The sequence below is a fragment of the Chrysoperla carnea genome, chromosome 5, assembly GCF_905475395.1.
Source record: "Chrysoperla carnea chromosome 5, inChrCarn1.1, whole genome shotgun sequence".
In the NCBI taxonomy this organism is placed as follows: domain Eukaryota; kingdom Metazoa; phylum Arthropoda; class Insecta; order Neuroptera; family Chrysopidae; genus Chrysoperla; species Chrysoperla carnea.
Genome location: NC_058341.1, coordinates 8,066,820 through 8,093,637, shown reverse-complemented (window position 1 = coordinate 8,093,637; position 26,818 = coordinate 8,066,820). Strand labels below are relative to the sequence as shown.

General features: G+C 29.2%; 1 protein-coding gene across 3 annotated transcripts in view; it reads left to right on the top strand.

The window, feature by feature from the left end:
• LOC123300041 (stress-activated protein kinase JNK) overlaps positions 1-20,270 on the top strand; it is a 137,597-nt gene extending 117,327 nt beyond the window's left edge. The window contains exons 3-10 of one of the 3 annotated variants that reach the window (XM_044882506.1): positions 333-386; positions 10,529-10,995; positions 15,810-15,939; positions 16,510-16,707; positions 16,785-17,049; positions 17,421-17,704; positions 18,609-18,841; positions 19,055-20,270. In XM_044882506.1, coding sequence (XP_044738441.1) covers positions 10,880-10,995; positions 15,810-15,939; positions 16,510-16,707; positions 16,785-17,049; positions 17,421-17,704; positions 18,609-18,800 — 1,185 coding nt within the window. In that variant the 5' untranslated portion in view covers positions 333-386; positions 10,529-10,879 and the 3' untranslated portion in view covers positions 18,801-18,841; positions 19,055-20,270. Of the gene's footprint in view, positions 1-332; positions 387-10,528; positions 10,996-14,342; positions 14,488-15,809; positions 15,940-16,509; positions 16,708-16,784; positions 17,050-17,420; positions 17,705-17,965; positions 18,108-18,608; positions 18,842-19,054 lie in introns of those variants that run through there. The other 2 variants (XM_044882508.1, XM_044882507.1) reach the window with 2 other exon arrangements.
• The last annotated feature ends 6,548 nt before the right edge of the window (positions 20,271-26,818 follow it).

Genomic DNA, 26,818 nt, shown 5'->3' with positions numbered 1-26,818 from the left:
TTTATCAATATTCCTCAAGTTTTAAGCTTTATAATCATACTAAAATTAAGAACTGTGCATAAAAAAAAAACTTTTTCTTGGTAAAAGAACTGACTTTGATAGTCATATTATATAGAATTTAGAATAGAATTTCTCATAAACCGTTCAGAGAATCGATATGAATTTTTCACAAAAGACGTGTGAACTTTTCACAAAAAAACGATGATTATTTGATAGATAAAATTTTTGGGATCATTTTCATTTTTGTGGTATCGAAATACCTGCTCTATTTAATAAAAAATGGATAAATTTTTTGTTGCTTATAAGTCTATATATTGTTTCATTTGTTACAGATTTCAAATTAAAAACAAAACATAATTATTCTTCATCATTATGGACCGATCTTGGTATGTATTTAATCAATGAAATTTGTATTTTTTCGACAAAAAATTGAAACATAGAAATCTCTTTGTAGTAGATAAAAACTATTATATACAGAAACAAATCAGATAGAGAGTAAATTTTATTTTCTACTACTTTGCTTGTTTTAAAATTCTTAGAATTGTATCCACTATATTACTCTGCTGCTCTGAGGGGTATTATAAGTTAAACATATCTATGAATCTGTGTGTCTGACTGCGGCATTGTAGGTCCGAAATGGATGAATTGATTTTGATTTTTTCTTTAAAGATAATTTGACTGAAAAGGTTCTTAGCTGTTTTCATTACCGAGTTCACTGTTTCGTAGCCGACAACAACTAGAAATGAGCTGATGGTGTTCTAACGGATAAGCAGATTTTCTTGAGATATAGCTCGATCAAATTACCTTTCAAATAAACAAAAAATCAAAATCGGTTCATTCTAAACGAGCGTACGAATTGGTCAGACCTGGTTTTATGTCGGAATTCTTTAAATTTTTATTTTAATATTATAATATACTATAATGGTTTAGCATAAAGATGAATAAAGATGAATAACCACACATTACATAAAGAATAAAAAATTAGTAACCTGATATTCCTAAGAATTACCACATTCTTTCAATTCTGTCCCGCATACAAATAAAAATCACTTGGCTATTGTTTATATTGTTAATAGATTTATGAAAATCAATAATTTTAATGATTATTAAAAATGACAAATTAAATACAATTAATAATCAAAACATGTTCTTTGTACATAAATTATAATGATCGCGTGCTATAAGCTGTATTGTATTAACCGCCAATAGTCCGGATGTTAATTTCCATCAACCTTGCATTGTTCTTACACCTAGAAAAGTAGCTTCTGCATAAGAAAGAGTCTGTGTATTAGAGAAAAATCGTTTATTTCGGAAATGACTTGGAAAGATTGCGTTATATATATATATCAAAATCAGCTTTAAACAAAAGCTAAACGTAAGCCAGGAAATGTTAGGCTTGTAAGGTATATTATGATCAGTGGCTCGAGTTCCACTTTTCCAAAGTTTCTTAGTTTTTAGTCTCGCGTATTTTACGAAATGAGAGTTAACGTATGATTTTCAAGTAATTTGTGGAAAATTGATTTTTTTTAGACAACCAATGACTGGTGTAACTATCATATCGCTAGGTTTCGCAGTGTACCAGGGCCCCGAAGCTTAGAGGGCCCCCTAAGCACAATAATCTTTTTTTAAGTCCTTTTTCCCTATCTATTTATCTCTTATTTATTAGGAAAGACGGGTGGGGGATCCATCGATGTATCGTTCTATACATCGGGGACCTTGCATTGCAACCAATCAAAAAAATCATTAAATGCAAGGTTATTTGATGTTTTAGCGCTTAGCATCCGTACTACAAGACAGGACATACATAGACAGATAGATATATCTGTTTGCATCTTTTAAATAATAAAATATTGTTGTCTTGTTGTAAATCTTTTGGCTAAATTTTGTCCGTACGCCACAACAAACACTCCATACAATTACTTAATTCACGCACATTTTTTGGCAATATTCAAATGACATTTTTCTCTTGGCCAACATTTCCAATGTTTCTTTTTTTTTTAATAGTCGTGTGCTATTTATGTTTGTATGGAATGCAAATACCAACATCACATAATGGGTGATTACAAAGTAATTCAAATAAACACAATTTTAAAACCAAGTTGGTTTAAAAGTATGTCTCCTTAAGGTGCTTGCAGCATGGTATTTGCATTTGCAGTTTCTATGTTAAAGGCTTACTATTAAATCCAAAAGTTTCAGAAATTTTGACCGTTTAATACACAAGATAATTGTGGCAACGTTTCCAATTTTGACCAATTTACGTCAAGAAGTTATCAAAATCATCAAAATCGAAAAAAATTGATTTTGCTTTGTCAGACGTAAATTTCATCCTATTTTGAGGAACGAAGTATGTAATCCTACTAAATTTTAGACATAATTTCCAAATTTTTTGTTAAATTTAACGTAAGATCAATAGATTTCAAAATTCACTATCAGGATTCCCGCATTTCAAACAAGGGCTAATATTAGCGAATAACTAACATAAAAAATAAAATATATGACCCAAAATTAGTAGGATTCAAAAAAAATTTCGCTCAGATTGGATCAAATTTAGCCAAGATATCAAAAAAAATTGATTTTTTGAACTTGATGACGTCATCAAAATCGAAAAAATTGATTTTGCTCTATCACACGCAAATTTCATTCAATTTTGAGGAACAAAGTATGTAATCCAACTAAATTTGGGTCATAATTTCCAAATTTTTAGTTAAATTTAGCGTTTGTTCAACAGATTTCAAAAATTCACTATCAGGATTCCCGCATTTCGAACAAAGGCTAATATAAGCGAATAACTAACATGAAAAATGAAAAATATGACCCAAAATTAGTTTGTTTCAAAAAAAATTTCACTTAGATCGGATCAAATTTAGCCAAGATATCAAAAAAAATGATTTTTTGAACTCTGTGACGTCATCAAAATCGAAAAAAATTGATTTTGCTCTATCACACGTAAATTTTATCCAATTTTGAGAAACAAAGTATGTAATCCTACTAAATTTGAGTCATAGTTTTCAAATTTTTTGTTAAATTTAACGAAAGTTCAATAGATTTCAAAAATTCACTATTAGTATTGTCACATTTCGAACAAGGGTTAATATTAGCGAATAATTAACATGAAAAATGAAAAATAGGACCAAAAATTAGTTGGTTACAAAAAAAATTTCGCTCAAATCGGATCAAATTTATCCAAGATATCAAAAAAAATGATTTTTTGTACTCTATGACGTCATCAAAATCCAAAAAAATTGATTTTGCTCTATCACCCTAAATTTCATCCAATTTTGAGGAACAAAGTATGTAATCCTACTAAGGTTGAGTCATAATTTCCAAATTTTTTGTTAAATTTAACGTAAGTTCAATAGATTTCAAAAATTCACTATTAGTATTCCCGCATTTCGAACAAGGGCTAATATTAGCGAATAACTTACTTGAAAAATGGAAACCTGTGCCAACTTTGTCGGATTTATTCGGCGAGAATGTGGATCACCAGCTAAATAGTATTTGGTGTAGTAAGATTTGGATCATATTATTAATGAAAATATTTTTTGAATGTAAATAGTCGCCGTTAGCCGTCACATCGGTCGTACCGTCGGTCGTACCGATTTTAATGCTTTATGTATGCTATGTTTATGTACATATGTAAAAAAGAAATAGGTGAATTCCTCAATGTCTGTATAAACATTGGATTCGTGCCAAGTTAACACGTTGTCGTTCTTACCATCATTATTCTTTTTCACTGCATTCAGTCACTTCATCAGTTTTAACTTTTAAATATATTCTATATCTGCACTAACTTTCAAATCATATACATAAAATCATAATATCAGATTTTTATCCAAATATCTATCGCTTTCTCACTTAGATTGTGTATTTTTTTTTTGTCAAAGATAAAATAAATATTTGTTAGTTGTATTTTTTTTTGTAATAATTAACTGAAAATCGCAACAAAAGAATTTTGTTTTTTATTTATTTTAAAATGTCTTTGACGTAAATTATTTTGATACATTTTTTCACTACAGCAATTACTGTATTGTCTTTTTAACCGACTTCAAACAAAAAAAGAGGAGAACTAATTTATTTTGGTCCAGTTCTGACAACGGCATCCATGAGAAAACCATAAAAGTCTTAAATTTGCATTAAGTATGCACGGCAAGAGGACGAATAACGCCAAGCGATTTCGATGGTTCTTTTTTTATTGACGCACTAGTTAGTGTACCTCAGATTCACTAAAAATCACAAAATAAAAAATAAAAAAACTTTAAACAAAAAGAAGACCGACTTCAAAAGAAAAACTTTTCCAAAATAAATTAATTTGCACTAAAAAGTAAAAAAATAACGATAATATAATGTAGTTAAAATTATTGTTATTTTTGGAGTCGGTGTCAGCCAAGCTAATGTAGCAAACTGTTCTGTCAGAGTTGTTCCCTGGCTGACACCGACTCCAAAATTAACAATAACTTTAATGTATATGACAGCGTAAACCGCTGATCGTAGGGACTTGAAACTTGGAGAGTATGTTTTTTGTATGACGTAGGCATACGATAAGGAAGAATTTTCCTAAATTCTACCCTAAGGGGGTGAAAATAATGTAAAGTTTGTATAGGACGACGTGATTCCTTGGTCCAATGTGCTTCAAATTTTCCATAAACATTCTTTAACAGAATTGATATAGAAGACGTGTTTCGTATTTTACTGAAACTCATCGCTTATCGGGGTTAAAAAAGGGTAGAAAAAATTATCATTTTGAAGTTCGAAATATAAAAAATGTTAGAAATGAGCTCATAGTTCGTGACAAAAGTTTACTGTCTCACGTTTTTATGAAAATGCATTCTTTAAGAGGATCAAATAGAGGATGAAAGTTTGTATGAAACTCCGTCGTTTTGGTGGTAAAAAGGGGATGATAGTTTGTACTAAAATTCGTAATTTTTAATTATTATTTCACTCATAGAAAGTTACACTAAATTAACTAAAATTTTCACAAAAAAATAGGGTCCCGTACCAAAAAATTAAATTTATAAAAATTGTGAACAAAAGAGAGGATAAGTGTGAATTATAACGCGGTAATCTTTATCGAAACAGGCGGATTTCTGCTAGTAACTAATATTTGGGTAATTAAATACGTCAATGTCATACATATTATAGCTGCTATCATCCTACAACAGTATGTCTGTCTGAGTCTGTCATGTTAAATATCAGTACCTACTAATGTTAATTAATCATAGTCAATTATGTATATCACTGTTATATGTGTTTGTTAAACTAAAAATAAACATTAATTCAATGTTATTAGTAAAATAACTCTGTACCTTCAAAAAGGGTTTATTTGTAAACTGTATGACGTCTTAAAGTTTAACTTTACAGGAGGACCAGCATTCTACTGATACACGACACCTCTGCTGGTATGATATGCTATGCGTTGCGTATAATATCATCTTTATAGATCTACAAAATTGTTAAACATTTGTGTTAAATTAATTATTCAACAAAACATACATTCATGAATTTTACAAAGTTTCAAGTTTAAAACAACTGTTTAAATTAAATAAATTATGTACAGAGTCTCAAAATGTGCGTGCTGCTATCAAGAAGTTTCTTTGGTAATTGATTATTGAACATATAATATTATGAATGTATTGTTTTTCCTAAAACGCATAGATTTTAAATTAAATTTAAATAAAAACAAGTGAAAACAAACAATTGACTGAGTTAATTGTTGAAATACCATGCATAGTCAGTGTTGATTTCTTTATCACATAACACATACAAACATGTGACACATACATAACTGATAATCAAGTATAGTACATATTATAAAATTTCCGCCTAATTGGCGCCCTCACGGGTAAACAGTGATGTTTACGAAAAAATGTTTCAAACAAAAGTTGTTTAATTTTTGATAAGGAACATTTTTTACATTTAAACTTTTGTTCTATCTCTAACGGTTTACAAGATGGGTCTTACGGACCCAAGACCCAATTTACCTATGATGCTCATTTACGAACTTGACCTCACTTTTTACGTCCTGAGTACGCTGTAAAAATTTCAGCTCGATATCTTTTTTCGTTTTTGAGTTATCGTGTCCACAGACGGACGGACGGACGGACAACCGGAAATGGACTAATTAGGTGATTTTATGAACAGCTATGACAAAATTTATTTCCTAGCATCATTATTTTTAAGCGTTACAAACTTGGGACTAAACTTAATATACTATGTATATTTCATATATACATGGTATAATACCTCACGCTTTTTGACGATAAAATGACTTTTCTTAATCACTTTTTGGGCACATAGAAATTATTTCCTACTTTTTAGAACCCATTGAGTTTTTTAGTTGGTTTATCGAACACTCTGTAATATGTGATTTATCTCGTTTTGAAAGAAACTTAATTTGATTGATAATCGTACACATTCTAGAGTACACGTTCGTACGTGTTATATTTAAATATATAATTATTTATATAATAACTGGTTAATTACACAACTTATATTGGTGTGTATGTATGAGTTATTAGAAGCATAGAATCATGGTGGTTTTAATTTACATATAAATACGTGGTTCATTAAATTGTTTATATTCTTATTTAATTCTAATATTTATATATTTTTTATTTAAAATAATAATATTATTAAAAATTAATTAAATATTATTTTAAATAATAAAATTTTTTTTAAATACAAATAGAAAAGAAATAATTAAGTTAAATAATCAAAATTGGCGACGAACAATAAATGAATGTAAACAATTAAGGTTAAGTGTTACCAAAAACCTGAAATTTTGTGTGTTTAATACGCCTTCTGTATAAATTTCAAGTAGATTTGCTGTTCGATTTACGAGAAATTAATTATTAAAAACAGCCCTTTTTAAATGGTGGTATATGAAGAAGTTGTAATAAATGTTGGATTTTTAGTCAACAAGTGCTTTTAAAAATGTTTTACCATTTATATAAAAAAACTTTTATCAATATTCCTCAAGTTTTAAGTTTTAAAATCATACCAAAATTAAGAACTGTGCATAAAAATGAAAAACTGTTTTAATAAATGTTGGATTTTTAGTCAATAAGTGCTTTTAAAAATGTTTTACCATTTATATAAAAAAACTTTTATCAATATTCCTCAAGTTTTAAGCTTTAAAATCATACCAAAATTAAGAACTGTGCATAAAAATGAAAAACTGTTTTTGGTAAAAACACTGACTTTGATAGTTAATTTCTCCTAAACCATACAGAGAATCGATATGAATTTTTCCCAAAAGACGTATAAAAGGATGATTAATTGATAAATAAAAATCTTTGGTATCATTTTCAATTTACGTTATCGAAAACCTTAAAGAATTAAAATGAAAATGTTAACAAAAATTTGAAATTTTATTTAATTGATAAATCAAAATCGCCCTTGTATAGGTCTTTTGTGAAAAATTCATATCGATTCCCTGTACGGTTTATGAGAAGTGTGCCCTGTTTTTGGTAAAAACATTGACATTGGTAGTTAATTTCTCATAAACCATTCAGAAAATCGATATGAATTTTTCACAAAAGACGTATTTCGAACTAAATACCAGTCCACTATTACAAAAAAAAATTGATCTAGACATTGCAGCGAATTTGAAATTTTAAATGATTTTTGGCAAATAAAAATGTTGACCAATAAAATAAAATAAAATAATAATATATTGAATGTACAAATACCATTTGTCAAATATATGTTATTTAATTTACAACAGTACAACAAGATAATATCATAATACAACCAAACGAAATGAAATGATACTTTTATACAACACTCAAATAGTAATGTTTCTTATGTACAGAGTGAAAATCAAAAATTGTTCCTCATGTTCTAAAAATCGGAGTTTGGATGGCAATACATGGTAAGCCGTATTAGAAGGATCGCTCAAGATGGAGGACTAGTTCTTTTTTGATATAGGTAACAAATGAAAGAGTTTGCTGAGGAGATTACGAATAACATAAGTTAAATTAAATTTAAAAATTTAATAATTAATACTTTTTTTAAAACTTTTTTTGTAGTAATAAGTAGAAAATAATTACACTCATACACTCTAAAAGCTTGATGCGCTCGGAATCATTCTTCACCAATAGTCATGCATGAGTGATTCATAGAAAAACTTATTTTCTACTTTTTAGTACAATAAAAGCTTGTCCTTTAAGAAGTATTTTTTGCTGAGATTTTTATTGTTCAAAATAAAGATCTAACCTTGTGATAATTTCTTGGATATCAGAAGCATCTTGTCTTATCGATATATTCTAAAGACAAAAATCTAGGACACGAACAAAATTTGGCTCTTGACGAAGATCAGACAATAAAATCACCTGAGATATTCAGTTGGTTAATTTTAGAGTGATCACGCGGTATACATAATACATATAATACAATATATTAAATGCAATCAAGAATTGGTGTGTCTAGACGCCGGGCGTCCGCGTCGTTTCGTTTCAAACACATTTCTCTAATGATATGTAGAATGGAATGCATATAGGTATACAACGCTCACATATTTTATACTATACCGTTAGGTCTAGGACCAAGCGTAGTTTTTTATAGTCATTTCCCCTACGAAAATTTGCAAATACCGCAGGATAAGTAATTTTCAAAATATCGAAAATTGAAAATTTTGTTTAATTATTCAGCTTTCGATATCGAAAAATTTTATTCATAGTTTGCGTCTACATTCATGAAGTTATAACAAAATTCATTATCAAAGTTGAAAATAAGGTACAAATAATTTCAACCCTGATCTAAAATTGCCTTGGTGTACGTACTACCTTAATTTTTAAACTAAAAATGGTATGTATATCAAATAAAGTTGAATCCATAGGAAAATCAGATCACGCTTTCCATAAAAATGCATTTTCATCTCATTATTCTTCTCAGTAGGCCCTTTCATTCGATAACCATATCATGGGAGCTCATAAAAATAACTAGTCTCCCATCTTGAATCATATTGAAAATGATGAAAGCTTGTGAAAATTGTAATTGCTCACAAAAAAATTATTGATTGAATTATATACTAAACCCCTCTCCTGTTATCAAATATCACGTTTGACCCTAGACTTATAGTATGTACCCGTATATAATAATATAGTGAGGCGTTTTAGCATATTTTGTATGTCTCATTATCTCATCTTTTCATTCACACATAATAATAATCAGTAGCAAAGCATTGGCAGCGGTATCGTATCGTGACTGACTTTTAACGTTCTGTCATGTCATCATGTTCGTTGCACATGTGTGTACTTGTCGTTCTTTATGTTGTGAAACATAATAATTTGTATTCTGAATTTGAGATTTATAATACGAGTGTACTTTTACTTTTTGATTTGCGCGAGAAACCAGAATGTTTTGAATTTACGAGTAATTTTAATGTGTAAAAGTTGACGATTTTACAGGGTGTCCTTGAAAGATCTGTACTTGGTTCTACGACATTATTAGTTAAAAGTTATGACGAAGAATACTCATTGAATTTGGTTATTTTTGCAATTAAACTACTTTTCTAAATTTCTCAAATTCCAACCCAGATGGGTCAAGAGTCAAACTGGGAATATAGGATAACTGTGACCCAAAAACAACAAAAATCTATTTGATTTAAAGATAAAGTGAGTTATTTCTGAGATATCCCCCTAAATCCTATACGAAGAGCTTTCATTCTGGATCAAGCCCAGAAAAGTCTCGTTAAGTCCTCTCCTAATCGTCAAATGAGGTATATTTTTATGTTTTTTTGGTTCAAGTTTCTCTTAATAATCCATAAACACGAAAATCTGGTTGATTTAGCGATTAAACGACAAGTTGCTGTAATTCTGACTGACGAAATCGCTCCGGGACACATTTCAGTTATGAATTTAGTCGAATAATCAGAAACTACTCGTCTTATCTTCAAAGACCCCCAATTTTTGTTTTTTATGGATCAAAATTCCTCTAGAGAATTATTTTGAGGCAAAAATTGAGGCTAAGTTCGTAAATGAACAACATAGTTCAATTTGGGTCTTGGGTCCGTAGGACATATATTGTAAACCGTTACAGATAGAACAAAAGTTTAAATGTAAAAAATGTTCCTTTTGAAAATATAAACAACATTTGTTTGGAAAATTTTTTCGTAAACATGTTTGCCCGTCAGGGCGCAAATTAGGACTAAATTTGGGTGTTCATTTTCTCCAAAACTATAAAAAATAACATACAAATTCTAGAACATTTTTTCGAAAATTTTCGAAAACTAAATAAAGGGCGCAATAATTGTGTTGGGTTTCTAAACTCTTCTAATTTATAAAAGATAATGCAAGCACTGATATTCAACACTGTCTATACATGGTATTTCAACAATTAACTCAATCAATTGTTTGTTTTCAGTTTTCACTTGTTTAAATTTATTTTTTGCAATCTTTTTATATAAAACATATCCAATTACTAAAATGTAGCCAAATAAACCATTATTTCATATTTAAGTAATTAAACTAATTAATATTACAATGATAAATGTATATATAACACATTTTTTTTGTTTCTTTTGTTTCAGACACAAGAAGAATAAAACATACCAAAACAAAACAAAACCCAAAAACGAATCTGCAACACACACCATTGTTATTTGTTATTGTGACTACGACTAAAGTGTTATTAAAAAAAAAAATACGTGCGTGTGATTGAACTTTGTTTTTAGCCTGAAAGCTTCTTTCTCATTACAAAAAATTTTCAATAAATATGTTGTGTTGTTAAAACCAAAAAAATTTCCACCAAAAATATTTATGCCGAAACTAATATTAATTGTGTGAATTTCTGTTTAAACACGTTCCTAAATAAGAAAAATTTGTTGGTAAAATTAACAATAACACGTGTATTTAAATATATACGCGAGCACCGGAACGGTATGTCTCGGCTCGCTACATTGTTTTACACCGTTGAGGTGGGTGACACGAAATTCACGATCTTAAAACGTTATCAAAATTTGAAACCGATTGGTTCTGGTGCTCAAGGAATTGTGTGGTAAGTTTTTTTCTCAATAAGTTTTTGACGATTTTATGTAGAATTTAGTTTTTTTTGTAATTCACTTAGAAATAACGTTTGCGATTTTCTTTGTAGTTGTAATCAATTATTTTAGCTCTCAAATAATTTTTTGGATTTTGTAGTTAGATTATTGTAAAGAAAATTCTTGAAATTTGATAGTTTTTCCTATTATTTCTCGAGAAACCCGGGAAGATTAAAGATTTTCCAAGTATTATCAACTACCTTGATAGCTCCCTTGCTCTCACTTATCCCCCTTCCATAACACCCAAAATAGGAGTAGGGATTGTTTTATACAGAAAAAATATATGTATAGATTTCAAGCTTTTTTTAAAATGTTATAAAGTCTTAATTCATTGAGTGTTATCAGAACAGGTGGCCATAAATTGTATTTCTTCCACCATTTTTACAGATATCTTTATTTTATGGTTCGAAATGATACTCATAGATGGCGTAGTGAAATGCCATAGGCTTAATTTAATTTTTTTTAAATATATCTGTTTAAATTATATATCATGTTTTATTCTAATGTAGGAACTATATTATTGTATAGTTTCATTAAATTCCATTCAGTTGTTTTAGCGTAAAAGCGTAACAAACAGGCAAACAAACAAACAAGCTTACTTTCACTTTTATAATATTTAAAGGGATTAAGCTCAATTCCGTCTTTTCCACTGAACACTCTGGACAAAAGTCCAAAGCTCCGTGGTCGACGGAAGCCCCGGCCTGCCCGTAAGAAATGCATTACTTACAATCGTCGTTCCATTCTATGCATTAAGTACACGATTAAGGTAGTACGAACACCAAGGCAATTTTAGATTTAAGGTTGAAATTATTTGTACCTTAATTTTCATTTTTCAAAAATTTTCGATATCTGCCTTGGTTTTCGAAAAGTATGCCTTCTTTTATTCTTTTGAAGTCATTTATTTTTTTAAATAATCGGGCAACCCTTCCTAATTTTCCGTCAATTTTGTGAATAGAGATTTACTCTCTTTTTTTTTTGTATGTGCAATAAAAACGGAGTCTTAAGTTTATGCTTGTACAAAACACACAAAGAAAGCTATCAAATCAAATTTAGTTCTAACAATCTTAAAAAATTAATATTAAAATCCAGAAAAAATAAAATTATCCAATTTTAATCTAAAAATAAATTGGGTTAACTGATTTTTTTTTTTTTCTTTTTTCATTTAATAATGTTTTATGCCAAGCAGATGTAATAAATAATGAAAAGTAGAAAAAAATACTTGAGAAAAATATAAAGAAAATTATATTTAAATTATATTTTATTTGTGATGCATAAATAATTAAATTACAACACACAAGCGAACTTAAAGCACAAGCAAATATAATAATTATTTTATCAAAAAATTTTAATCTTTTGTTATTTATATATTTTTTATTCATATGACAGTTTTGATTTTTTTATTTGAATTTTTTTTTGTATTTCTGTTGTGCTTCGTAGATAAGAATTATTTTTTTATATATATACATCAATGTACACTTGAGATTAAATTAATTCAACGTAGCTGAATGAAAACCGATTGAAAGCAAATCGGTGTCAAGTATTTGCGATTCTATTGAAATAATAGTACAAATCATCGAACCGATTTTAATGAAACTTTTCTAACGTGTTTATAATACCCCAAGGAACATTCTACCAACTAAGCTAGTCATAAAGGGGCATAGGGCCTTAGCAACAACGCCAAATTTTTTTTGAAATGCTTATTTTCGCTTAAAATTGTGTTCTTGTAGGTATTTTTGGTCGCTGAAAACGAATCTGATATCACAAATCAGATTACACAAATTCTATCAAAAATTTCAAAAATCGAGTCATTTGGAAATTTCTTTCCTTGTTGAAATAAAATTGGAGTTGAAGTACTTCTGGTACTTGAGAACGGTTGCGTTTTCTGTGTTCAGTAATATCAGTGCAAATTCCCAAAAAAAAATGTAATTTAATTTAATAATCAAAGAATCCAATTTTAATTTCCCAGACTAAAAAAACCTTCAAATGACTAACATTCCTTTGGAATATCTACAAACAGAAATGGACAGAAAAACTAAATCGGTTGACGGTTGATCGGTTTTTTTTTTATTATTTCAAGTGTACATTGAATTTTTTTAGTATTTGCCAAATAAAATATAAATATGAAAGAAAAATTTTTCATCTTATATCAATCTTAAATCCCTATATTATTAGTCCAAACTGTGGAGCTCAAAATTGACTGACACGACAAAAGTCCTAAAATACGAATTTTTATATATTCTTCAAAAAAGTTCAACAAATTTGAATTTTTATCCAATTAAGTTCATTTTCAATCATTTAATCATATATTTCGTTGATTTTCAGCGAAAGATCAACGTTTATTTTCATTTTGAACCACCAAAAAAATGGGTGTTATAAGTTTGACCGTTATGTGTATCTGTCTGTCTGTCTCTGGCATCGTAGCGCCTAAACAGATGATCCTATTTGAATTTTTTTTGTTTCTTTTGGAAGGTAATTTAATGGGGAGTGTTTTTAGCTATGTTTCAAGTGTAAGTTTAGGATTCTGTACTCGGACCAACTAAAAAATATGCGATGATCCTCAAAATCGGTTCAGTTCTGAGAAGGCTCTAAGGAAAAAGATAATTTAATGGAGAGTGTTCTTAGATACGTTTCAAGTGCGAGTTTAGGTTTCCGTACCTGAAAAATTTCACGTAATGGACTTTATTTAATGGCTTTAAAGATCGTGCGATCAATCCCCACTAAATTATTTTCTTTGGGGATATGTAAAGTCAGTTGTCTACGCCGATAAATCAGAGACACGGAATTCTTGGAATAGTTCAAGACAGCTCCCTCGGGACGCACATGTCGTCAACCTTTCGATACCATGAACAATAAATTTCTGCTCATTAAATTTTACTGAAGTAAGCCAGTTTTCCAACAGTCTATATCTACTATTCCACCAGGAATATGTTTTGCTCCACTGACTCTGGACTAAATAGTTTTGTACATAGAAGAAAAATTTTTCTCTCATATTCCTCAAAAACAAATTTTTATTTTTTTATTTTAATATTTGATTTTTTTATTTTTTTTTTCGCAGCTATTAATCAAGTGTTTTTATTATAAATTGAAAATTGTTGTCGCTTATATCGAATGCACTCATGCATGAGTAAAAAAAAACCAAGTTGGAAAATTTAAAATTAATTTTAGTTTTGTTGTTGCACCTTTTGTGAATTTTCCTTTTTTTTTTTATATAAATTTTCGTAGTTTTTCATTGTATTTTTATTATAATTTTTTATTTTCTATAAAGTGTAATATATTTTTTTATATATATATCGAAATAAATAATATAAAAAAGGAAAATATATTACATAACATAAAATGATTTTTAATCGTCACGTATTTCGAGATACGCTTGGGGAAACGGTATTCGTTGTTCCTGAACGATATTCAAATTTAGTACCAAAAGGGGTTGGTGCACAGGGAATGGTGTGGTAAGTACATTTTCTATTCAAAAATGCTTTTAGATTGGGAGTCACTGACATCGAATTTCAAGTCGTTTTATTTACTACAAGAATGGCGACAAAATGTCAAATTACGAGCTTGTTAAATTCGAATTTTGTTTAAATGATCAATTAAGAAAGCCTGTAACGTCTTGACCATAATTTTCCTGTCAATAATTACGTATTTTAACCAATTTGAGATCGGCATATTTGTAACAAGTGGCTTGAAATTTTGTTGTCATTGTTTCCCCATCTATTTTCCTTTCTATTAGAGGCATGCTTTTTTTTTAATATAAAAAATTTTCTGTTGGTATTTGTAGTTAATTTTATTTCTTATAGTTTATTGTATTTCTATCTTTTATATACCGGATGTGTCACGAAAAATTGTTGCCAACACAATGATTTTTATAACCCCTTAAAGTACCATACGAAGAGCGATTTTCTCAGAAACTATCCATCCAATAATCAAATTAACCCGATTTTTGAATTTTCCGGGTCCAAATAACTTTATATACAGAGTTATATCGAAATTGTAGAAAAAAAAAATTTTCCGATTTTTTCGATTTTTTCAAAGGGGTACCCCTTAAAAAAATTGCATAAAATCGGGAAAAATTTTATGTCTTCAATTTCGACAAAACTAAGTAAATTAGGTAATTTTGACCCAAAAAGTTCAAAAATCGGGTTCATTTCATTATTGGATTCGTAGTTTCTGAAATATCACCCAAAATTCCATACGAAGAGCGATTTTCTCAGAAACTATCCATCCAATCAATAAATAAACCCGATTTTTGGATTTTTTGGGTCAAAATTACCTTATGTAATGAGTTTTATCGATATTGGAAGCAAAAAAAATTTTTCGATTTTTTCGATTTTTGCAAAGGGGTACCCCTTAAAAAAATCGCCAAAAATCGAAAAAATATTTTTGTTTCCAATATCGATAAAACTCATTACATAAGGCAATTTTGACCAGAAAAATTCAAAAATCGGGTTTATTTATTGATTGGATGTATGGTTTCTGATATATCATCAAAAATCTCATTCGATGCACGATTTCTCGGATCAAAATCAAGCAATATTTATCTCGTAGTCAAATGAGCTATCTTTTTTTTCGTTACTTTTACGATTTACAAATAATTAGAACAAAATAAATATCTGGAACAATTTTCGTCACACACTCCGTACTTGCATTCCTCCGGAGAAAAAGATTATTATCAGTTTACCTACGGAATTTAATTTCGCTTTTCGTAGGTCATAGGTAATCAAATTTCAAAAAAATGTCAATTATTTCAATTTGTTTTTATTTTTATTTACAGTGCGGCATACGATACAATAACACAGCAAAATGTGGCAATAAAAAAACTAAGTAGGCCTTTTCAAAATGTAACACATGCGAAAAGGGCGTACCGAGAATTCAAATTAATGAAATTAGTAAATCATAAAAATGTAAGTAAAATTTATAAGTGCTTTATTTTAATTTACATTCCAGAAATGTAGAAGTAAACCCAAAAGTCTTTTTCCATTCTTAGTTCTTTTCAGTCCTGGAAGTAGAAGCTCCTAGAAAAGTTTTACATTCGAAATTCTAAAACTCATCCGAAAACTGCTTGAAATTTTTTATATAGAACATATTCATTTTCGAAAATTGGGGAATTTCAAAATTTGACCTTAAGGTCCTTTTATTGGGTATGAGTCCCGAGGGGTAAGTGGGTTTAAATTTCTTGTCCAGAACTTCTGAATTAAGTCTATGATAGATCCTACCATCAGAAGTCCATAGAAATAAAGGTTGAAAAAGACAAGAAAGTGGAAAGCCCCCAAAAAATGCTAATTCGAATCTGTTATTCACGTTTTCCACATGCAAATTTCACGTCATGTTACAGGTTTTTAATAGAATACATCAAAAACCACACAAATTACTAATTTTTTGGAGAAAATTATTGAGTAAAATCTGTTACCATCTTCCAGTATGTTTTTAGTTCATCAATCTTCCAAATTATGTAATTTTGTAAAATTTTCTAGATAATTGGATTATTAAATGCGTTTACTCCACAAAGATCATTAGAAGAATTTCAAGATGTGTACCTGGTAATGGAATTAATGGATGCAAATTTGTGTCAAGTAATCCAAATGGATTTAGATCATGAGCGTATGAGTTATTTATTATATCAAATGCTTTGTGGAATAAAACATCTACATTCGGCAGGAATTATTCATAGAGTAAGTATCATTTATCCAAAAATTCGTCCAAAATCTTTATAAGCAAAAACTAATTTAAAATCTTTTTATGTTTCCAGGATCTCAAACCTAGTAATATTGTAGTTAAATCAGATTGTACACTAAAAATATTAGATTTTGGATTAGCACGAACAGCCGGTACAACATTCATGATGACACCGTATGTTGTAACGCGATATTATCGGGCGCCAGAAGTTATTTTAGGTATGGGTTATACTGAGAATGTGGATATATGGTCGGTTGGATGTATTATGGGTGAAATGATACGTGGTGGTGTATTATTTCCTGGTACTGATCATATTGATCAATGGAATAAGATTATAGGTAAGCATAAGTATTTCACATCAATATATCCGAAAACTCATACGATATCTCGAAAAAGCCCCAATTACGATAGAAATAACTTAATCAACATGTATAGAAGCCTCTATACCTCTATACATGTTATTTGCACTTACAGAAATCTGCAAAGCGTCAGGTTTAGAATACTTGGGTCCGAAACTTTGAATTCCTCAATCATGGGAGAAATCCCAGCAGAGAATCTCTTGCCTTCGGGTGACAGGTTGTTCTAAAGGAGGACTTAAAAGACCCCGTGATCTATTTGCTAGGGACCCATTTGGGATACCTCTCTTATTATTAACCAACGCATCTTCTCTGATAGGTATTTTAAAATGTGTTTCTTTTGTTTTTTGTAGAACAATTAGGAACGCCATCACAACAATTTATGTCACGTTTACAACCAACTGTACGCAACTATGTGGAGAATCGACCACGTTATCCTGGTTATACATTTGAAAGACTTTTCCCTGATGTATTATTTCCATCAGATAGCTCAGAACATAATCGATTAAAAGCAAGTCAAGCCCGAGACTTATTATCACGTATGTTGGTGATTGATCCAGAACGAAGAATTAGTGTTGATGATGCTTTATTACACCCATATATAAATGTATGGTACGATGAAGGTGAAGTTAATGCGGTAAGTTTCTCATTTAAATTCAAATTTTCCAAACCTTAAGGGGTTATATCCAGCTAGAATTTTCAAAGAATAGATTTTTCCTGCATGTAAATATATTTAAGTATATTCTCCAAAAATTTCAAATTGATCCGATAAATATTCAAGGTAAACGCATCAAAAAAAAATTCTATTCAGAGGGGGCATTCGATTCTGTGGCAGATTCGTATATCATTAACGGTTTACACCTTTTATAATTTTAATTGTAAACATTTTCTTGAATAGCCTGCTGCCGGTCTTTACGATAATAGCATCGATGAATGTGAGCATACTGTTGAACAATGGAAGGAATTACTTTATCGGGGCCCTTTTCAGCCGTTTGAAGATCATCAGATCTTTTCAAGTTAATAAAGGGAAGTGAGTAAAATGAGACGCGGGTGTTTAATATCTATTATAAATTGAGGATGCAAATTTTCTAATTAAATTTTCTTTCGCTGGCCCCTAATCGATGCGAGGCCTCTAGGCAGTTGCCTACTCTGACTAATAGTTTATCCGGCCTCGAGTCCCATCATCAAAGTCCTTCCACTACCTTTGTAAACAGAAATACTCAATTTCTTCTCAAGTAGTTAATTGTGAGAATTAAATTCATCTCAGTTAATAATAAAACTTCAATAATGATCGGAATATTTCCAAAAATTTATAGAATTTGTTGTAATTTTGGCATTGTTTTTTTATTTATAGGTTTTTTTAATCGACCTTTAAATTGAAATCGATTTGATTCTCGCTTAGCTAAAAATAGATAAATATTTATCTAGGATTCTATTTAGAAGTAGAATCCTAGATTCTGTGCTAGATTCTATTATCATTCGATTTAACTTTTTCAGTTACGTCTTTTATAATTTTTAATAATAAAAATTTTCTTGTATAGCCTGCTGCCGGGCCTTACGATCATAGTGTCGATGAACGTGAGCATACTGTTGAACAATGGAAGGAGTTAATTTATCAAGAAGTAATGGAATATGAGAGCAGTCATGGTGGTGCAACAGCACCATCACCAAATGCAACTAACTCAACAGAACCCACGAATTCATCGGGTGCAGAGAATAATGGAATGCGGTAGAAAATATATACATAATCTAAATTGCATTTAAATTTAATAAGGTTGGTTTATAATATTTCCAAATTTCAAAATAATTGAGTATATGCAAAAACCATAAAGTGTGCCAAGCGTGTATCCATAGAAAGCCGAGGTGTAGTTGCACTCCTTGGACCAAAAACTGAATCCGCAAATACTTGAAAACACCATAAAGTATATACTCAATTAATTTAAATATTAAATTTCTTTATTAATTCCATTTTTTCTTTCATTTCCAGAATTAAAATTCCAATATAGCAAAAAAAAAATCAACTAGTAAATAATTTAAAAACAATTTTAATAAAATAATAAATACAACAATAATCTTCAAACAAAAAATCTACGCGCCTGTGTATTATATTAAATAATATTTCAAAAGAAGACCATAATTAATAAGAACAATGAAAATGTATGTTTTTTCAAGCGAATATCACCATATAAAAAATATATTCCCCCTGGAAACAACAAAAACACACGTGTGTTCTTCAAATCACAAATAATATTCATAGAACATGTTATCAAAAGCGTACATGGAAAAACCAAAATCGATGAAATGAAAGGAAAATCAATCGATGAGATATCAGAGAAAAACACACACATAAAACCGCTTTGTTAAAATGTTCTTTATACAACACAAAACAACTGCTAATATTTACAACAAATCGTCCGATATTTTAAATCCAAAGAAACTAGTGTGAACTGCTTTTTATTTTTTATTTACAAATTTAAATAAAGAAATAAAATAATAATGAATAAACAAAAATACAAGTTAAATATTTATATAAAAATTAAGTGTTTAGTAGCAATTATTATTGTCTATTTAATCAATTCATTCATTATTTAATTATACAGTCAAAAATCGGATATAACGACGATCCTTATAACTGTTGACGGTCGTTGCCAGTGCCAGATTTGATGATGGCGCCCGCCCTAGGCCCAAGGCATCGTTACAAAAAAGGTATGATGCCTTTTTTGTAACGAATCATCGACGGGTTTCGATAACAATTTTTAAAATTAAAATCAACAATTTAACCTAAACTTTTTTGTAAATAATGTACAAAATAGTAAATTTTGATCGCTTTAGATGACTAACCATTGACGGGTTAACCATTGGGCAGAGTAGGTAGTGGCTTATAAGCCCCGGGGAATGGTTAAAAGAGAAAAAGACAAATTTGTAGGAAAAAGGCGTCAAGTTAATTTACAAAGAGTAAAAAAAATAGAGAGGAGAGACAAATTTTTATGAAAAGGATACCACACAAGGGGAAGGGTCCCAATTTAATTTATGAAGTCTAAGAAAAAAACGATGCTATCTAGGGCCTCGGAGAATTGCATTGCCTATAAGCCCTAGCATGGGTTAATCTGACATTGAATTCATCGTAATTACCGATTCGTCATTATAAGCGATGTTGTTATAACCGATTTTGACTGTAGTTATTAAATAGATTGTGTGTGAGATATGATGATTTTTTAATTAATTTTTGATTCACACATATCTGTTACGTTTTACTTTTTGTATTTCAAAAAATTAAAAATCATTTTTTTAGTGGTAAAAAAATTGTATTTTTTACTAAAAAATTCCAAGAAGTTTTGAAATTACTATTAAGACTTGGTTTTTCGATACTAAAAAGTATCGATTTATTTTTTTTTTTTGTATATAAATTTCGTAATTTCCAACATATTTTTGCTAGCTTTTTTTTTAATAACAATTCTTATTTATTATCTATTATTATCTATGACAATGAGCTTTTCATCAATATTTCACTGTAAAGTTTCAGTCCAAAAGGTCTCTATTCTAATTAATAGCGCTGTGATATTAGCTAAAATTAAGTTGGTAAGAATGTGTCATAAAAAAAGGGATTGCATCACTTTCGAAATAAATGAAAACGGAGATTTAATAAAAAAAATATTTCATGGCTGTGACCTACCACACGTTAATCGTTGTAAATCTGAACACGAAGTTGTCGTTTCCTTCCTGCTTTTTTTAATTTCAGATTTATCCAATTCGAACTATGTAAACTTTTTCACGTAAATTTGAAGTAACGCAGTCTGTGAATTCAAGCATTAAGCCTGTTTAACGTGAGCCTTAGCTTCCGCAAGGCCTTAGCTTCCGTATTCACCACAGATTTCGCTCACGGTTTTGAAAATTTTTCTGAACTCTTCTTTCAATTCAAATATGTTTTGCAACATCAGCCAATTCGATAGTATCAATATCAAAAATCAATAAACGTCAAAAAATGTCGAAACAGCTATCCAGTCAGGAAGTGTGTTTCATAAATGGCTGTATTTACAGGATTATATTCATCCCCTCTCCCCGTGTGCACGGACCTGGAATATTAAGTAAGCTTCTGCTTTCTTAGAGTTCGGACGTTAAATCATTTCCCGTTACAGCTCTATGTAACCCTAACAAACGTGCCATTATGTAAAGGGTCGTGTAACCGAAACGTTAATTGTGGTTGAGGTCATTTTTGGTGCCGGAGCAGATAATAAACACTTCTCGCAGACATTATATGTTGGAAATTGACCATGCATGCATAGCTGATACAAACCGAAATGAAACAAGCCACAGAATTTAGACTCTCTCTTGGGCGATTTCATTTAGGATTGTATCAACAAAAAATCTTAAGTAATTTCAAAACAGCAAATAATCGACTAAATAATTTATAAATAATTAATAATTAAATTATATTTTATCTTGTGTTATTTTATTTTTCATCTTTTTTTTTTTATAATCACATGTGTATATAAATAATTACATAAATATTTCATTTTTAATTACAACAAAAAAAAATTTAAACTTAAGGAAAATAATTAATTATTATTCTATTATTATTATTATTAATTAATACTAGAACAAAAAAAAATAATAAAAAAAAAACTTTGTTGCAATTTTATAGTGTAGATAAAAAAATAAAAATTTACAAAAAAAACATAGTCATTTCATAAAAAAAAAAAATAGATTATGAAGCAAAAATCAAACAAAAAATAATCACCTTATTATTGTTAAGTCTGAATGAATACAAACAGATGGCAACATCTGTACATTTTTTTACTTTGATCAATAATTCCATTTGCAATATATCGTATTGGTTATACGAACTTTTATTCTAGTCTACGATTCTTTTAAGATTTACTAGTTTTGTAAAATTAATTTAACAAATTCTATGTTAGTTATTCGAAAGTCAAGGGGCATGTCGCAGAATCAAGTCGCTAGTGGTTGCGCTCTCCTTAAACATATTCCTTCTACTAAGTACAAGATTACAAATCTTTTGAAGATTTGTAACAACATCTTTTAGAAGCAAATGAAACTACAGACTCTACTCATTCGAGGAGAGCAGAGATAGAATCAATAGGATCTAGCACTCAGAAACTAAACTCAAAGGCGACAGAATTTTATCGACTAGTGGCAACAAAGATGGATTTTCTTTCTTCCTAGTTCAGGGATGGTGAACTAATGTGACTTACAAATTGATAGCCATAATGGTTTAACTTTGCTATACTTTGTTATAAATTCAAAATTGTGGAATATCTCAATTGAGCGAAGATTTCCGCTTCGAAAACCGTCACATACTGACTGACTAAGAGTAATTCTTATCTTTTAAAAAGAATATCCTTCATATTAGGTTTTTCTTCCGTCACCGAAGTGAGAAATTAAAAACTGTGACTTACAAATTGATAGTAAACTTTGTTTAGGAGAAGCCAGTAACAGAAAGTGCAAGAACACTCCTTTGAAATAAATTGTGCAGCATCGGGTTTGATTATTATAAACAACGATTAATAAATTACAAACGATTTTATTAAAATTTGAATTATTTTATTTTATTGAAAGTGTAAAATGGAATTTTTTTTAGAAGAAAAAAATGTACGTATAGGAAACCATAATTTGTAAACGAAATTCTTTAGGAGACAAATAAAATTCAAAAACTGTTAAATTTTGTTTATAATTACAAGTATGTACTACGGATTGTAATTTAAATAATACAAATACGTCAAATACTCCCAAAATATTTGTATACTAAAAAAAAAAAAACAATGATTCATGAAGATTCAAAAAATGAGCTTTTTTTCCCCCAAGTTTGAGGAAAAATAATTCATTTTTTATTCATTCGTAATTTTTACAAAACAAATTCTAAATCATCGAAATTCTCGATTTATTTTTTAAAAAATGCTGACCTATATTGGAGCAAATCGTCAAATTACTAATAAGCCACATTGAACCTTTGAAAACCTTCTTGCTGTGTTAGCAAGAAAATCGTGATTGTCTTGAATTTTCCTCGTGAATTGAAAATGATTTTATCCATAAACTTTCCACAACAAATGGCCCCCGACAAATGCGGTTTTTTTCTTGTATCTCTCTCCAATCTAAACCGATTTTCCTGGAACATAGAACTAAGAATACTCTCGATCCAATTCCCTTTCAAACTAAAATAAAAACATTAAAATCGGGTCATTCGTTTAGGAACTACGAGGACACAGTCAGACAGGCACACACACACATAGCGGTGAAACTTATAACACCATTTCTTTTGCGTCGAGGGTTAAAAAATGAAGTAAATTGTTTACTTTTTGCCCGCAAAGCATTTTTTATTTTATAAAAAAAAAAACTTCATCCATGAATTTGAAAAGAGTCCAAATTTTATAAACTATTAGCTCTAAAGTTTCCCCTTTGAAAAAAAATGAGGCCTTGTATCAATTTTTTTAAATAATCAATATTTTGAATCATAATAATTGTCCATTAAAGTGCCTATTTATTAATTTTTGCAATTTATTTTTTTATACATGTACACCCAAAATTTTTTATTGGAAATAAATTAATTCTCAAATCACTACCAAACAAAAAAAATTTGCACCGCTTAAATAATAAAAAATGGAACATGACAAATCATCACAAATTATTTTTACAAAAAAAAAAAATTTTAACTCATTTTGTAAATATTTAAATGTTGTAGGTAGATTGAATATCGTGCGTATTGGAACGTTTTTAAGAGTTCCGTGTTAGTCGTTAAACAAATGGAACAAATTGGACTGATTATTCAATTTGGGGTTTCAATGAATTTGAGAAATAGAAATGTTATTTTGAAAAATCCTCCTTCAACCATGAAGAATTCCTTACCCCTTCATGATCCTCAATGAAATCCTTTTTTCAAGAATACATGGTGAGTTTTTTTTTCGTAATATTATTTAACAGTTTTTCTTCGGTAACAAAAACCAAGCAACTAAATCCCGAATTCATGACTGACATGATTATGTCGTAAATTTCCAAATGTAAATAAACGGAATCATTTCTGTTTTCTTGATGTTTGACTTTTATGAATGGTTGTTTCATCCAGAATATTGAGCAGAACGCAAAATATGTCTGGTGAATATCCGTTGGTTACGTTCTAACAAGAAGAGCGCTTGAGGACGCGTTTAGTGATTACGCATTTGTTGACACTTACTCCGTGAATGGTTTGAAATACAAATTTAAGTTGTCTCAAATAAATTAAAAATAGAATTAGGTCTTCTTTTAGTCAAGAGAAACTGAACAGTTTCAAGCTTATTGCGGTAGAAATTGACATTGGCACAGGGGCGGTGAAATCATTGTCAGTAAAATCCGTTTACCTTTATTTGCGGGTTTAGCCGACCCTTCTATAAGTTCCCGGTGGAACGCTTACCACCAGTCCGCTCCTTCTAGCGCTAAATTTCATGGCAGTCATCGAATTAACCCAAGGAAAATATACAAGTTGCATCAATTTATCAGACAATCGGAAAATTAGTAGAATAGTTTAATTACGATTTCGTAGAATATTTAAATATAGGCAAGCAAATTCAGCCTTCTAATTTAAATAAGGGTAAATAAATCCAACCTATAGCCAAGATTAGGTAGTTGTGCAAAATTTTAGTATATAATTCGATCACTGATCACATCTTACTTGAAAACTTCCCCTCGTATTTTTTAAGTTTAAGGCTTCTCTCCTCGATCCTTGAATAAGAACTTTAGAAGTTTCAAATGTATATAAAATTAAACTAGTCCTAAATTAAAAATACGAATGAAGAATCTTTTTATGAATCTAAAGATCTGTAAATGAAAAAAAAATAAAATAAAAAATAATACATGATAATTAATTATAAATAAACGATAGAGTAATAAATTAAAAATTAATAAAAAAAAAAATATTTAATAATAATTATCTTCATGTTACACTCCGATCCAAAATATTATAAATAAAATAAACGTAATCACGTGTAAAAAAAATTGAATATTTCTTTAAAAATTAGTAAAAAAAAAATACTACATTACTAGGAATAAAATAAAAAAGTATTTTGTGCAAGAAATCAAATTTAACAAAAAATAATAATAATATGAATTCTCTAGTATTTAAATATTTAAAAAAAAAAAAAAAAAAAAACAAATCATTAAAAAACACGCATTTAAAAAACAAAGGAAATTGTTCAACCGTTAGAGATGATTCAAGTTTTCGAAATACATCATACATGAATTGAAATAAAGAAGTGACAAGTTAATTTTTTTAATTGCCCGCGTATACATTTGTACTCAGCTTAGGCTTTTCGCTTTTATTTGTTGTGTTCTCGTGGTTTTCTAAAAAAAATGTTTCTAGAATATAAATTGAATGTCTAAATACGAAATATACTACCAGGGTCATGTTTCAACCAAAAAAAGACACCGATTTTTAATTAAAAGAATATGCTCATTATAATTAGAATGTTCAATTTTGATCTCTATAATCGTGCTTTAAACACTTTTCTTCATGAATTTTATAATCTTAAATAGATTAATGTATCTAAGAGAAAAAAATCAGGAACATTACTGGATCGATACGCCATTTGATAAACATATAATGGGTTGCATAAAGCACTGGGTTTTTGTCTGCTCAGGTAGTCAAGCTGCTCCTATAGCCGTCTGCTTCACCAAAAATAACGTCTCTCCTCCTGTAAAGGACGAACAAATTTCATCTTGATGTGGATCAAGAACCACGACCAAATCTAGAATTATTATTCTCAGACCTTTACGACTGGGTTAATAATAAATCTATGAATAGGAAATGGAAAGACTCGAAAAGCATCCACCTCTTACGAGATTCAAAGACGGTCTATCTTGCCAAAATTATTCAACTCAATTGAAATGGCAGCTTGAACTTAATATGAAACAACTGAAGTAGAACTTTTGATCAAGTGTTTAGGGGAAAGAAACCATCCAAACAACCATCATGGCAGCTCTAGTCCATACAGTGAATATGATTCATATATAGATTATAATAAAATGTTGAAATCAAAACTTGGAAGTACAAAAACTAAAGATTTAGGAGTGAACTTGTGAAATAGCCTTGTTATAAAGATTTTATTTTTAGTGTTTTAGTATTTTTTTGTGTAATTTGTATTCGCGGGCTCAAAATAAATCGTACACAAAAAAAAAACAAGAAAGTGATAAAATACGAAATAAATACAGAGTTTTCCTATAGCCAAAAATCTTCCAAATTAAAAGAAAAAGCTTGACAACAACAAAAAAACCTAAATTCGACATTAGAATTATTATGCAATAATTTCATAAAAAAACAAAAATCATTTTAAGTTCTTTACAATAATAGAATTATTTGTACACTTTTCGACATGAATGAAGAAAATTCAATATGAAAATATTATATAATCCTCTGCTATCGAAATACACACTTTCACATTTTATATTTCCCAAAAAAAGAGAAAAACTGGTTCCAATATTACATGAAAATTGTTTTAGATTCTATAATATTTTCATGTGAGAACCCGTACAGTGTACACAAAACTATTATTATAAGTATATTAGGAATAATACAAATACAATTAGTTTATTATATTTCAATTTATTTATAATTAAGAAATAAAAAAGAAATAATTACAACACTGTACATGATTTTTTTTAGTCTTTATTATATTTCCCTTCGTCAATTTTGGTTACAGGTAGGAATCTTGAACTTTTAATCAGAGCCGAAAATAAAATAAGTCAACCAAGAACCACCCCTTTTCAAAAT